This window comes from Acipenser ruthenus, chromosome 6 (assembly GCF_902713425.1).
Source record: "Acipenser ruthenus chromosome 6, fAciRut3.2 maternal haplotype, whole genome shotgun sequence".
Classification (NCBI taxonomy): Eukaryota; Metazoa; Chordata; class Actinopteri; order Acipenseriformes; family Acipenseridae; genus Acipenser; species Acipenser ruthenus.
Genome location: NC_081194.1, coordinates 61,096,175 through 61,112,885, shown reverse-complemented (window position 1 = coordinate 61,112,885; position 16,711 = coordinate 61,096,175). Strand labels below are relative to the sequence as shown.

General features: G+C 35.9%; 1 protein-coding gene across 1 annotated transcript; it reads right to left on the bottom strand.

Annotated features, from left to right (window-relative positions):
• Positions 1-7,584: 7,584 nt before the first annotated feature.
• On the bottom strand, positions 7,585-14,591 carry LOC117410613 (PR domain zinc finger protein 13-like). Its single transcript, XM_034017282.2, has 4 exons — positions 14,364-14,591; positions 12,546-12,677; positions 12,317-12,437; positions 7,585-9,399 (listed from the first exon to the last, which is right to left on the bottom strand). Exons 1-4 carry the CDS (start codon positions 14,502-14,504, stop codon positions 7,925-7,927), a joined length of 1,869 nt encoding a protein of 622 aa, XP_033873173.2. The 5' UTR covers positions 14,505-14,591; the 3' UTR covers positions 7,585-7,924.
• Positions 14,592-16,711: the final 2,120 nt, after the last annotated feature.

Here is a 16,711-nt window from a genome sequence, read left to right as displayed (position 1 = left end):
CACATGGATCAAACTAATTATAATACCAATAACCAAGGTGTTAGCATTCAATGGACCTATCCAGAATTTTAAATAAATAAATACATATTGGTTACTCACTAATTTCTTCATTGGTCTAGTGCAGTTTTTGAATGGAGCACATTTAACTGGAGAAAATGATGTGTCAATGTTACACATTGTATTTAAGGTTAAGAAATGTTGAATTATATTACTTAGTTTGTTGGTTTTAGTTTGATAAAATGAACAAGCATTTTTCTCCTTTCAAATGGGAAAATCAAAGAGAATGCTATGAAAATATTACTCCCCCCCCCCCCCCCCCATTTTAACTCGGGGTACAACATAAAAACTGTTAAATAATTAATTTTAGGTGGTGTAAGGGAAATATTTATTCATTCATTCTTTTAGTTAAATTCAAACTTTAAAAAGTGTATCTCTTTAGAATAAAACAACATTTTTTGCTGCATTTACTCAATTTTCCAAACTCTGCTTTGCACATAAAATGTAGAAACCTGTTTTGCCATAATAATGATAATAATAAATAATACACAGGAAATGTAATTGAATTGTATGGTAATTAATTCAATTTGTTTAGGTACTTTTCTTTATCAGAAAATCTGATCAGATGGGTAAGTAAAATGTACAGCACTTAACAGACTTACAGAAAGCTAAGAATACAGCACAATCATTGCGTACACAAGGTGTCCCCATGTCAAGCTTATCCCAGGACAGATCTATTGTTTAAGAAGTATTATGATTTCGGATTTGTACAGTACCACTGGTGAGAATAACAGAGTAAACCTCCAGCTAACCCTTAAAACTACCAGTTCTGCATTGCAAGCCATGTCAATTGATTGATAGATATAACAATCTCTCACATTAAACACATAGTTATTTTTTACAATTTAGTGCAGTTTTCACTGACTCCTGTTTAACAAACAGGTGTTTCAAATTCTTTGAACACTGAAGACCCCTAAAGAGGTACAGCAAAAACAAATCCACACAACACAGCAGGCTGCAGTATAGGAAAAATAACTCACCTCAACATAATTAAACTTCGGTATGATTTATTTCACGCTTTATTTTAAAGGTCACTTTAAGTCTATTAACTGTTAACAACTAGCTTACTAACACGTTAAAAAATGTTGCACATTTTAATAGTTCGTTCATATGCATATATGTTTACTTATTTATAAACTACTAAAAGGTATAATAAAATAAAATCGAATCTCATTTGCTACACATTGCTACAGTTACATCTTTGGCTTTATTGATAGTTTAAAAATAGGTTAACATGTGTTATCGTAATAAACAACAATTGTGAATGTGTTAGTAAGATAGTTGTTAACAGTTAATAATCTTAAAAAAGCGTGATCTTAAATACACATTGGAAACAAAAACAAACATGATCCATGACTGATCATATACCCTATTAAAATGATAATAACCCAAGCTTTGAAAACATCCTCTTACCTCTCATTAGCATAACTGTCTGCTATGGGTAGTTTAGTTTACAAGACTTTATTTTCACTTTGATTGCTGTGAAAGTATAGATTTACGCAGGTATTAGGACCTGAAACATGACTCCCTTTGCTGCATATTTAGGTGGTGGGAGGTGGGATTCTAATACCCACCCCACTAGCAGTGAGTCTTAATGGCGCTGGTAGGATGATAGGTAAGGAACTTACAAGAAATGTTAATGTGTGGTACTGACAGGTTTTAGAAAGCCTTAGTAAATCCAGGTTAGGATCCTAGATTTTTCAGGGTGTCTATTTTCCGAGTTTACAAGAGATTTATGATGTTACTATTCAAAAAGTATTTAGTTTGCTACTTCACCACATGTCTTGGCAAAAGTCAGCTTCAAAAAAAATATTCAAAACCCAAAAAACTACTTGAAGTCGACCAAGTCCCAAAATAATTCTGTGATTCTTTAAATAGTGTGATCATTTGAAATTAATTAAGTATGTAAAACAAAAACGCATCTACAAATGTGTTATTTATATCAATAACAGGCTACTGTAATACAGTGTTATAAGAACATGCAACTAAGACATTAAAAGAAACCTTATAATGACAATACACTAGACTTAAAGCTTAACACTAGTAATGTGTCATTGTCAAAACCTCTAAAATGTACATAACAATGTACTTATTTACCAAAAGACCAGCACATTGTGTGACTTTACAACTACCCTGTCCATTATTAAATCAAATTAGTGTTTATAGCACTGCAATAGCTATAGTTTAAAATTATAATATTACATTTGATTTAATCCAAGCTCTGTGTTTAAAAAGGCCAGTAATTGAGTGTACTCTGTTAATTCCTCTGTGTGTCCTTTTGAATGGAATGCTTAACTGGCACACACCCACTGAACCCATTCTCTTTGACATTAATTGATCACCTACCCTTAATTACAAGTAATCTCAACCACCTTGTATTGTCCCTCCATGGCACATAAAGAAACATTGCTTTGCGATTGTTTGCACTGCATTACTTTCAAATGTACGTTGATAACGAGTCTATTAGGAAATGTGATTCCTGCCACCTCTCCAAACAGTGTTAAAATGTGTAGATGCAAGGATACACGAGAATAACCAGCTAGTTGGTGGTGATGTTGTTTGTTTTTCTTCCTCGTGGGCGGGAAAGGGGGGCAGTGGAGGGTTCAAAATGCTTTCTACCAAATCAAAGTTTACATATCTTTTGAGGAGAAAAATATCAGCATGTTTAATGCTTCATCAAGGGCTATATCAATGATCTCTTTAAGGAATTATGTGGCAAATGTATGCTTAACTAGGAAAATGATAAACAGACCATGAAGGATCCTTTAAAATCTATTTTCTTCTGGTGTTAGTAGTAATTCATGGTCCTAATTCATTACAGCACTGGTGGGTGTAGTTTATTGGTATCGCTGATTCTGGCACTTGGCCGGTTTACTGTTGCTTTAATAAAAGAAGTGAGAGTAAATCCTAACACAAAAGCTATGTATGTGTAGATAGAGACAGAAGGAGAGAGCTGCACTGTAGTGCTTACATCAAGCTCTTGTGTATTGTAAGGTTGAATGTGCTACATTTACCAATGGTGGCCGCACCCTTCTTTGTGTTTTACATTTGCCAGGGCCAGCACATACGCTAGTCTTACAAAGAAATTAATTAGTTTGCTTCTATCACTAAGCTGCTGCCTAATTCACCTGGGAGAACCCTAATGAAGATATTATATAAACTTTTCTCCAAATCTTCATCAGCACAATTTTTATCTGAAAATTATTAATTATAAAATGAATAACAAACAACTTAAGACTACTTATAAGTTCCTAAGTTAAAAGTCATAGTACATTATATTAAGTTTGATAACTTAATTGCATGCTTTTCTCCTTTCTAAAAAAAAATGTGCTTATGAGGATTTGGAGTAAATAGCTTTGACAATGTTGCCCAATGAGTTATTAATGTCCCACTAGCAGGAAAATAGCCCGGGCGCTGTATTTTTGGAACAATTAAATAAGTATGTTTGAAAAGCTAATGTTCTTTATTAGTTTTATAATTAGTGGTACATGGCTTATGAAGATTATGCTACAATTTTTTTTTCTTGGGCAAATTATTAGGCGAGAGCCTCTGTTAATTTCTAATTAGGTAATAATCTCAATAGTGCGATTTCAGTTTGCTATCCCCATGTAGCGATTAAGATCATCTCGACATGTTATTGTTTCTTACATTTTATTTATTTATGTATTTATTTATTTATAATTATGATTTTCTCTGCTGTAAACCTCATATTAGTAACTGTTATAACATCTAATTATTTAGATTTAAATAACAAAATGCACCGAATTACCTTTTTCTGTATCATATCGAATTGTGTTTATACTCAAATAAAGACTTACAGTGTAACATAATGGTGCAATGTATTTGACCTGAAACGGGTTTCTGTGGATCGTATCTTACTTGGTCTTTTACCAAAGACAAGTGAGGGTTGGTTACAGGAAGAAGTTTTGCTGGGGCAAGGTCAAGATAACTCTTTTAAGCCTGACGTGCTCTACAATAAAACAAAACGTCAAACGATGGGTCTTTAAAAGAATTCTGACCTTAATCCCAGTGCTGCTGGTGACTCGAATTCGAGAAGCAAACATGTTCTTCTTTTGTCGCTGTACTTGACTGGAGTAACAATGTATTTGCAGCAGCGGTTTCTGTTGTATTTGGAAAAAAAAATATGTTTGATCCCCAGCACGTACATAATATATGACATATATTATGTACGTGTTGGGGATCATATATTTTGTACGTGTTGGGGATCAAAAATATATTTTTTTTCCATATATATATATATATATATATATATATATATATATATATATATATATATATATATATATATATATGTCAGACGTGAAAAAACAGTTTAATGTTTTTGGTTTTCTGCTCATTTAGAAACTGCGATCTGTTGATAGACCAACAATTAAGTAGTATTGTGGTGCCTTTTCCCAACGATTTACTGTATTGAGAACAAATGAAACATCCAGTCTAGCGAAGATAGCCGATGCCTGAAAGAATTCTAAGAGCAGCAAAGACAAATCGCAACATTTTCCCCAAGATCTACTTTACACAGACCTCAAGTGGTCTATGTCAAAAAGACACTTACAAATATCTCGCAAAAATCTGTCAGCTTTTCGCATTTTGCATGACATGTGCAACATCGGTTTTTCGGCTGATTGGTAGACTGGTAGCTGTTTTTGACAAAATCGTGGCATTAAGAATAAACTGTAACTCCGAACCAGTTTATTATATATATATCTTGAAATAAATTAGAAGCATTTCCATTGTAATGAAAATGTAATTAAATACCATACACAGTCTGTTTAAAGTAGGCCAGCATGTATCTAAAAAAACACAACGCATTAACAAGAGGAAAGATTCGTCAATATACAATGTTCATATATAAACGTACACCATATTTATATGCTACTGAACAGAAAATTGCATTTACTTTTTGGAAAAATACATATAATTTCGGGCTTAATAAATCATGCTTTTCATATGTAGGCCTACCTATTTTACAAACTTAAAATGCCTCAAATAACTGCAAAACTGAATCTTGGCCGTGTCTTTTAATACATTCGGCTATTGACTGATATTATGATAAAGTCAATCCTTAGAGAAAAGTGAACCCAAATAAACTCTTTTTTTTTAACGCCCACCAGTTTATACACCATGCGCTTTTATATTAAGTTATATATACTGAGAATCAACAGAAATGTATCACTTATATTTGAGCATCCAAAGAAATGTATCACTTATATTTGAGCATCAAAAGAAATGTATCACTTATATTTGAGCATCCAAAGAAACTTATCACTAATATTTGGATAAAATTCACTAGATGTAATCGAAAAATGACAAGCTCTTTTATAGCAGGTGCAGTGACTTATTATTGCGCTGATTAACAATTGACATCACGAAGATGCTGCAAAATGATCTGTCGATCTTGGCAGGTGTTGTGACTCTTGGTCTCCCAGTTCGTGGCCTGTCATTGACAGAGTGTGTCTGGTTACCGTCTCGCCAGGTTTGAAATTGCTCAAGTCCAGCTTCCAATTTGCCGATTGCACGAAGGCGCTGCTCTCTTGACAGACGTGGCATTTCAACTGTTGGATTGCAAGCTTGAATAAAAGCAATAAAGAAAATCACAGATATATACAGTATATCTGAAATAACTCCATATCCAGTGTCCAATCAACTGCCTCACTAATTAGGTGATTAAGTGCATATGCTTCCTTCATAATCACTCAAGCATGTCATGGTCAAGGATGAGTGACTAAACCAAATACATTTTGTCAAAGTCCATCATTTATACACCCTATTTCTTTCGAAAATAAATGTATTATAATAGTGATAAGTTTCTTTTGATGCTCGGTATACTCTTAAATGCTTTGAGTTGAAGCAGAAAATTGCAAAATTACTTCGAAGTTACCATCCTAGCTCTTTGTAATATATATATATATATATATATATATATATATATATATATATATATATATATATATATATATATATATATACATCACGGGGCCCTAGGCAAACATACAATTTTGGGCCCCTATCTTCTTATATGAATAACAACAAATATATGTATATGCTCCACCAATTTGCAAAAGATATCATCTTTTGTTGTTAAGTTATATACATGCTTTTAATCAGAAATGGTCAATTATGCCGAATTCCAGTTATTAATTATGACTAAAGTTTCACGCACTGCTCTGAACTTTGAACGAGTGACCGAATTTTTTTTTTTTTACTGAAATAATTAAAAAGAAAATAGAAACAATAAAATGCATTATAAAATAGGCTTGTTGTCTGCACTTACATATCGGTCTTATTTACTTCTTATGGTAATACATGGACACATTTGCAGACTGGATCATTTGCTTCGTTGGTCTGAAGCGGGTGCTGTTTTTAACAGCAGTTGATAGTTAGAATTCCATTCAGAATGTCTGTAGACAATTGATTTATTACGTCTGTTTTTAGGTTCATCAGAGGAAAAAAAACTTGTTTTAATTCTGCAGTACTGTATGGCAAAGCCAACATAGTAATGGCAACCTTGGCAAGTGTAGGACAACGTGGCTCTCCGCTAGGTGCAAGAGCGCACTTTTGTGCCAGTTTTCATCAGCTGCCAGATCCCGTCAAGTCAGTCACTTGTTATTGCGTAAATTCCATCTATGCTATCCAGCATATTTCCAATAACAAAAAAACTACTGCAAGCTGGATGATGTCTCCCGAGCTCGCTATGCTGTGTTTACTTACTTGGTTGAAGAACGCATATACTAATTTCAGCACAGTATTGTTACTGGTATTCTTCTTTTGATGCTTTTCACTGCCGTCACATAAGGTGTAGGTATATGTCATTCGAGCTGATTTGGAAAGCGGCAAAGCAATACAAAACATACCACATTTATTTAGATCCAAAATCACATTTATTTATTTATTTATGTATTTATTTATTTATTTATTTACGTGTTAGTGTTCAAATGTGACTTTTTTTTTTTTTTACTGACTGGCCTTAATGGACAGTTGGCAACCCAAATGCATTTTAACGTGGATTAATTCTTTCTCAATGGCCAAAACAGCAAAGCCAGTTTAGCTTTCCTTGCTTTACTGTTGATTGGAGGCGTGTTTTTGACACGCTTCGTTAAAGAAAATGGTCTTTCTCCAGGGTCGGGGATAAGGTTTTCAGCGGATTTGTAAAAATATTTCTAATGCCCCCCTTTGCACGCTTGCATTTTCTTCTTGTTTTTGTGATTATGCTTTGCTGCCCCCAAACAAGACACATTGTTTGCTGTATTCAAGCAAAATCAAACTGAAATGTACTTGTGTCGCCTCGCAAAAGTGAGCGAGACAGAGTAAGTTCAGGGTAAGCCAGTTTGATTTTGTGTGAACATAAGTGAGAGACATACACTGCCTCTGTTGAAATGTCAGTGAGTGGAGTTGTTCCAGTGTGCGCGCAATTCCGTATCGGTTGTAATTTGGTGTAAACACGCGCTTGTATGTGTAACCTTCAAAGTGCGAGCTGATAAATTAACTGATTTGTAATTGAACGCTTAATGGTTTGTCAAAAATAAAATGCCGTTGTAATCTATAAAACAGAAATGCATATGCGTTAAAAACTTGCGTTTTACATATATGCTACATCAAAACACATAGAAACATACATAACAAATAGGGCCTACAATAAAATAATGGTTTATAAATACACAAAAAAATCACGTGTCATTGTTTCTGAGGCATTGCACCTGTTCAACAGCGCGGATGTCTCTTTGATTACCCAATGATGTTCACAGAATCAAAAACATAAATAACGATATACATTTTAAGACATATAAATAACTATACAGTCTTAAAACTACCAGGAAAGTATTTTACATTTTGAATGTACAGTTTTCTATTAGTCAGTATTCTTTCCAGATTCCTGGTCACATTGATCGTCTGTGAAACAAACGTCGACATCGCTATCGTTGCTGTAGTCACTCTTTTGCTCCTGGTCTTGGAAAATGCTCTCAATTTTATCATCAGACTTTTTAATCGTTTGCCCCGGATGTCTCGATTTAACGTGCCTCTCTAGATCTCTTCGGCGCACCAACACTTTTCCACAAAACTCACACCTATACGGTGTGTTGCCCTCTGCGTGGAGGCGGATGTGTTTGTTTAGATTGCTCGGGTCGCCAAAAGGTCTGTAACACACTTTGCACTTCAAAGGTTTGTAACCTGTATGAGTCCTCATATGTATCTTGAGTCCATATTTGCGGGAGTAGAGTTTGCCACAGTATAAACACAGATGTCCCTTCTTCGGTTTGCCAGAAGCCGAGGTTGTGGTGGGCATTGACTCTAATCTCGCCCGGTTCTTCTCAACAGTAATTTCAGAAAGCTGTTGAGTATGCATGGCAATCTCTCTGTCAATGTTGGTAACGGAGCTCAAGTCTGAGTTAAGTGCTGGGGCCCCGAAGTATGACACCGATTCTGGATACTTGATCACATTGCTGAAGTGGAACTTCAATGGATAATAGGGAGAACTGTAGAGGAGATCTCCGTTGTAGACGGTAAAGGGCATGATGGGGATGTTACATTCTCCACTGTATGGCTTGACGCCGTCAAACGGGGGGATAGAAAACCTCTCAAAATGCAACCCAGACGAAATCTGCGAGTAGCGAGGTGGGGATAACCCCGAGTGGAGACGACTTTCTACATGTTTAAAGGCAGACGTTTCCTCAAAGTGCGGAAATAATGGAAAGCCTTTGATGGCATTGCTGCAGGGCAACGCTGGTGATGTGGAATCGGTGGGCTGGCTGCATTTGGAAGGGTAGCCGACCGCTAGCGACTCACTCATTGTCCGCGTTGTCTTAATGTTTCCCTGAAGTTTACTAAAACCCAGTCCGTTCTGTTTTACATTGTTGTCTTCTCTGGATATTTCAGACGATGCGAGCTTTAAAAAGCCCGTTGGTTTAAAAGCCGATCTTACTCCAGGGTGGAAACACATGTTGTTTAGCACAGGAGAAGTCCCACCCAGGCCAATGAGATGCCCATGGTTTCTCGCAGAAGTGACGCTCATGTCTAATGCTCGGTCCTGGTCCTCTAGCCCCGCTGTTTTCTTCGTTATTCCTGCTTTGTTTAAAAATGGAGATGTCTGTTTTATATGCTCAGAACTTGTCGAGTTCTGGTTATGGCCGTTTCTTAGTGGCGCGGAAATGTTCGAAATATCTCCTGATTTCTGAAACCTGCTATAATTTCCCGTGTTCTTGGCTTGTTCGTTGTTCACGAAGCCCCTGCCATTGATTAAAGCGCACTGGAAGTGGATATGAGATTTCAACGTATTGGGATATTTAAATATTCTCCAGCAGTACCAACAGATGTAGCGTTCCTCACCTGAAATAAAACAAACAAACAAACAAACAAAACAAAAACAGCCATGAGGTTCATATTATTATTATTATTATTATTATTATTATTATTATTATTATTATTATTATTATTATTATTGTTGTTGTTGTTGTTGTTGTTAATAATAATGATAATAATAATTGGCAGAGGGTCAAATCTCTTGGTGTAATGTTCCTGTTATCCCTGCACTGCTATTATTTACTATAAAAGAGAAAATGCTGTCCAATCTGCCATGCAGCACCCAGTCCTTGAGTTACTATTGCTTTCTGTCTATGGCTCTGTCGTGAAAGTCACAACAGCTGTTGCTTGAAATCGTTTGGGTGCTATAGACAATGCAGTTGGCCCATCTGGTAATGCTAAAGAATAGGAAGCGTATGTCAAGGAGTTGGAAATATCGGGCTAAGAAGAGTTTACAAATGAAGAGCCCTTCGATATAAACCAGCGCACTATACATGCTCTATAAATATTGCCATTCATTGGTTAACAATGCCCTCAGTAGTCTTCTGAGTTACCATACAACACCTTTCTAATTTATTAGCCCTATAGGAGTAATGAACTGAAATTAAAATGTAAATTACGCATGGCTTAACTGCACTCCATATATTCATCTGTTTTCTTTTTCTTTTTCCATTAGTCTAATTTGTATAATAATAATAATAATAATAATAATAATAATAATAATAATAATAATAATAATAATAATAATAATAATAATAAACGGCATCAGTGTTAGTAAGCATTCGTTCCAATAAAATAAGATGATCAATATTACAATTGCGTGCTTCACTTATGGTATATGTATCCTTCCAACATCGAAGCTATCTTTATAATTCTGAGGGAAATCACTATTTTATTTACCATGGGCAACCTTTACATCATAGTCTCTAATTGGTGGTCTTAGGGGGCTCTGAGGAAGAAGCCTAAATACGATTTGTTTTTCAGTTCTCTTCTATTGGTTTTGGGAGTGTCTGTAATGCTCTGGTGTAATCGTATGTAGCTTGAGTCTGCAACAATGTGGGTAATCCTATTAGCTCGCATCTTATTAGCTACTACTGACTGGCTCCGTTTAAGGAATAAAGCTTATATAGCAGACCCCAGGCACATTTATCCACGCATATGTATATTACAGGACATCCGAGTTTAATGACAGTTAACCTGTTTTGTCAACATGGAAATATACTAAGGAACGCACTTGTTGTGACGTATATGTCATTTATATTACATTATTTATTTGTTTTAAAATGGAACATTTGCCTGTAAAAGGTTCTTTTTTTAAATATATAATAATTTATCATCATCTTCATCATCATCATCATCATCATTCTGAGATTCTGATCTTGATCTCTGAAAAAATGTTGGTTTCCTGCAGGGTTGTAGTGCTGGTGGGTCGCGGGGCGGCGCTGCTCTTGGGCAGGAATAGCACCGCTTCTGTATTTCACGTGTAGAATATTGAACTGTTTTGCTCCTATTACTATATCGAGATATACATGTGTATAACCCATACAAATAAGCAAAGAATACAATAACCGTAAGAAACTCTTGAGATAAATAATAATAAAAAGAGTTTGAATATAGCGTTCCTGGTCTGGAACAACAAGTGTGAATAATGAGATAACAGCGACCCCTCGCTTCTAAATATAGCACTAAACCACTGGTTTCCTGTCAGTGTAAAAAATGATTTCCATTACACGAGAGTAGATGTTAAAACTTCATGCTGATTTGAACTCGGCTCTCGCCAAGATAAGCACCAACTAAGACGTAGCTTTACAGTAAACTAATGTGATCCATATGTGTCTCCATCCATTTACGTTTCCTTCCATATGATGATGTAGATATCCTTCTGTCTGGTGTTAATGGCTGAAGTGTAATGCTGGCTCCAGGGATCAGCTTATTTTGCCTCCCTGGCGCATCAGCACACACAACGGCTGCGATGCTGGCTCCGGGGATCAGTAATACTCATTGTGGTCCCTATTGGCGCAAGGAAGTACAGTTCCTCTCGATACTGGTTGATGAAAGTAACGCTATTTGTAGTCCCCACTGGACAAAAATGAACTTTAATTTCTGAGAATTAGCTATGCTGAAGGATAACCTATATATATGTTCAGTTTGTCTCGTCTGTCTTTTATGTGAAGGGGGAGTGAGTGAATGAGTGGGGAGAATGTCTGTCGCTGTTTTCGGGGGTCGCAGAGCATGGATGTGACTGGTTGATGAGCCGGACAGCGGCGGGAACGACTGGAGGTTATAAAATGGGGTGCATGAGCCCGGGGACTGGAGACAGTCGAGCGCTGAACTTGAATGAGAAACTGTGGGTGCGACTGACGAGCGTGTGAGCTGTGACCGAGAGCTGTGACCGAGAGCATATGCAGTGAAAGTGCCAAGACTAAAACGTAGGGTTATTATTTTGGTGCCATAAATTCTGGCCCCTGACAGTAATTCTCTGTAGTTTCAAATAAAACAAACATTTTGAGAATTCAACACCGTCTTCCTGAGTACTACTTCCTAAACATGAAAACGTTACAATATACTAAATAAACAAATCAATCTTATTATTGCAAAATCATATGAAAGTGTTCAATACAATCGGAATAATACATAATTATTATTTACATAATCTTGTTCGTCTCGTTACTTGTTAACTTGACAACTATAACTTGGCTTGTGTTTTTCAAGCACGATAAAAGCAGATCGAACTTGCATCAAAAACACAAGCCAAGTTAGTAGAAACAATTGGGGAAACCTTGACCCCCTACCCCCACCGCTTTTACAATTGTGCCTATTTGCTTGGTGCTGGCCAAGGAAGCCCCAGATGTTTCTTCTTACTCAGCTTGTGTTTTTGATACAAGTTAGAAGAAGCAATTGGGGCAACCTTGGCCCTCATCGGTTTTACAGTTGTTCCTATTACCTTTTTCGTCGTGAGTTGGTGTAGCAGTAGTGGGAATGTTAAACCACTGAGCTAGTGAGAATGAATACCATACAGTTAACTCCTCTCCGGACTGTATATCTCGCAGAGCTCTGTAGAAAATCTGGGGGAAAGCAGAGAGAAAAATTGTGAAACACAAATCTGAATATATAATATAGGTCTTCCTATTTATATAAGCTCAGTCTTGTTGGTAATGCGACAGAATACATACCTGTCCTCCTGGGAGGTCTGCTATGGCTTCTAGAGTCTGTTCTTGGCTGTTTCTAGCAGCACGGATTAACCCTATCCATTCCAGAACGGGGCTCCCGTCTTCGTCCACCAAATCTCCCCTCAGCAATCGAATCTAGGAAAAGAAATGCAGCCATTAGGGAATGTGACCAATTAGGAGTTCGGGAAGCACAATAACTAGTTTCTTCGACGTGAAAATAAAACAACAGAAATTATACTACAATTACCAAATCCAGAAACCAAAACCAGAATAAATGCGAAAGAAGATCAAAAATTATTTAGAACATAACTTCACCAATTCATGAAAGCATTCCTACTCGAATTTGACTCGTTTAAATCTTTTTTTTTTTTTTTTTTTTTTTTTTATAAAATTATTATTACATTGAAAATATATGTGTGTAAATGAAATGTGTCCTTTTGTACTTTTCAAATGACGGCGTTTTTTGTGTGTTTGTAGGTTTAATACAAACAAAATACATCAGATTTTGCTTCCATGCTTTAGCTCGGATAAAATTATTTTGACAGTTTTGTTTTGCTCGTCATTATTATTAAAAAAAACTGCTAAACACTTCTCAGAAGTGCGACCAGTTCTATATAATATAATATAATATAATATAATATAATATAATATAATATAATATAATATAATATAATATAAAGTTTAACCTATCTCGATGTTAAAACACGCGTGTAAAAGGATCCTCGGATTTCCATAATCCGGGAGCCATAAGAAAATAAATAGCGTTTTATTTGACAATTTAAAAGGCGTTTAAAAAAGACATTATAAAACAATAAATAACTGATTACAGATGAGAAACAAATGAGTTAGCGGGCCCGACCGTATATAAACGGTTAAAGCAAATTACAAATCAGAGCGTGACACCTGACATGGGGTCTGCACCTGATAATGTACTTCGCCTGGAGCTCTACTTTTTTGTAGACATTATTCATAGACGTCAACGGCAAACAGTATATATATATATATATATATATATATATATATATATATATATATATATATATATATATATATATATATATATATTACAATTGTGCTTGCGTTTGAATTGTTAGCAACAATTACAATAACAGCGCTAACAGCGCAAATCAAAACAAAACTGAGAGTATTTAAACGAAAACTACTACTATCGTTGTGTTTTATATATTTTACAGGGTGATACAACTTTCACAGTTAATGTGTTTTTTTTCATGTTTTTTTTTTTTTAGATCTATAAATTGTTTTTTGATCACTCGTAGTGCCATTATTAAAATGTAGCTATGCTGTGAATTTCAACGTAACATAATCTGAACGGGTGAAAGCATGACACATTATATATTAACGATTCGATGTCCCCATTACAGCAGTTAAGATAAGACCGTGTTGCAATGACAGCTCGTTCACAGAAAAATATCAATTATTTTGAAACTGACAACGCTAAGCAATTAACAACGAAATTTTACTAATGGAAGTTGACATATTTACCTAATTGGAAAAATAATGTAGACTTCACCATACCTGCTCACAATTAACAAAACATCAGCCAGATGGTTAATGAAAACGTAGACTATTTGTCTTAATCAAATAGTCGATCAATTTTAAAGCAACAACATAACAACAAAAAACAACATACAAAATCGTACTATAATCTCTCTCTCTCTCTCTCTCTCTCTCTCTCTCTCTCTCTCTATATATATATATATATATAGCGTTTTTATTAGTGGTATTCCTTTTTGGAACAAAGAAACATCGGTATCTAAAGTAGTGTTTTTTAAGAACTGTATTCAAAACTGGTTAATTTACCTTTTTCTTAAGTCCAGGCTCCTTACGGTCAGTCATGTATTTGCCCAGTTTAAAGATTCCCGGGGCCGGACCTAACCTTAGCCCGACTGGAATGATGCTCTCAGCACAGATGCTAATGGCCGGAGTCCTGGCTGCTTGCATTGCTGGCTCTTAGTGGAAAGTAATCAGAACCAGATAGACCAAACACGGATAGACTGATTGAGACAAGCAGAGACAGAGAGATGAAGACAGGCTTATCTCCGCCTGCAAAGTGACGCGATGGTGTATGTGCGCCGGCTTTTCAATTGGAACGGGAGGGTACCCCTTGGCACATTAATGCACTAGGTTGCACAGTTCGGTGAGAGAGTTTAGTTCTTTTAGCAGCTGCAGAGATACTTCCAAGAGGATCACATGGAGACTTTCCCTAACCCCCCTGAATAATCAACTGTTCCAAATGGTCATGAAACAATGAGCCAAGCGACCTTCCCATTCCTAAAATCCAATTTGTCAAGGGCAGAGAAAAGGCTCTAGTGAATCAAAGGTCTGTAGGGACCATTAATCCTCAGCATGTAGCATTGTCCCAAAGACAGTTACGATGTTTTAAGTGACAAACAAACTGTATAATTTCTCCATAAATTGTACCTCCTTTTATTGTTCCCAGACAAACCTGTTTTGGGAAATCAGTGGCTACTTTAAATTTACTTGACTGAATCTTTTGAGGTTTAATATACTTCAAAGATCTTTTTTTCCCTTCCCTTGGCTTTATTGTAAAGCTTGGTTAATAAAGACAGCAGGAATGTTTGGAGGACTTGTTAACTTCTATTGATTCCTGGCGTGTGCCTCACAGAAACTGGGCAGGTACTTGATGGGAAAGCACCAGGAAAATAGTAACAGTTTTCAAAATAACCACCATCTTATCATTTCACACCAGTACCAAGTTCAAACGACAAGACGTTTCGGCATATTCCTTAAAAAAAAAAAAAAAACCGTACCATTGCACCTTTTCCTTTGTCATTATATATATATATATATAACTGATAAATTATTGCAAAATTTTAAATTGCAAATATTTTTTGGACCTTTGTCGTGTTCTTTCGTGTCTGCATAGCATATTCCTTCAAATTATACAATAAAACACACCTAAACAATAATGAATGGAATCATATGTTTTATTACGGCATTATAATTGCGATTCTTAATAAACAAACACATTTGAAAAAAAAATGAAGTGTATAGGCAATAAAGCGCACTATAGACTTATTTATAACCCTTTTATGTTAGTTCGTGACAAGATTTTTCAGATCAATAATACATGTATGTTTTGTTCGTTATACGTTAAAACATAAAACACAACAAATGCTGTAAACTGGATTAGTAAAAAGAATAGTGAGAAAAGCTTTATATATTATTTTACAGAATTACTGCATCATAGTTACATGATGTCTTGTTCCCATATATAACGAGCAAGGATATAAAATCCACTGTCGAGTTAAGCGTCTGGGAAATGCCCAGATAGCCTGATTGTGATGCGACTACTACACCAGGTAATGCAAAACTGTGTATGATCCCTTTGATCATCGATAAGAATAGCAGAAAAAAGAAGAAAAAAACCAAGAAGTTGAGGGCAATAAATTTAAGCCATGAACATGTCTCTGTAACCTCTGGCCGGACGACTTTAGGATGACACTTAGTTGAAATTGGGAGAGCAGAGGTGGATGTCTTTTGGTTGCAAAGGTACCCCACTGCTCCATTTGGGGAGCCTCTCTATGGCAGTCTAAAAGAGTCAAAGAGCGTGAACGACACGCGAACACTTTTATCAATAGGACCATGTAAAGACTGGCTGTGTGGAAAGTTATTTATTAATGTTGCCATTTGTGACTGGTTCCCATCCACTAAGAAAAGAAAATACCCCGCATTGGAGCCATTCACATCGGCCATCCCATTTTTATTCTTGTCCCGTGGCTCAAAGTTGAAGTTCCCCAAGTGAAATAAATTGTTTACGAAAGAAGGAAGGAAGACATTTTCTTGGATTTCCATTCCCCAAAAAGCAAGGGTGAAACCAATCTAATGTGCGCATTGGAGCAAGATCCCGAAATGAAAGGATGGGTGTTAAAAGTGAAAGCTGTGTTCGTAGCAAATGGGATGGAAAATTAAATGAAATTAAATAGCTTGAACGACTGTATTGTCCCGTCTTAAAAAGACACATTAATTACATGGTTTCAGTTTATTCTTGGACAATGCCTTGGACTCAATCAAAACATTCCAGTACTCCTTTTTTATAGACTTACATACTCTGAGGCTGTCAAGTGAGGGACCGATAGCTCTACACTAGAAATAAACGGGATAAGTTATTTTACTGACTTTTGGCC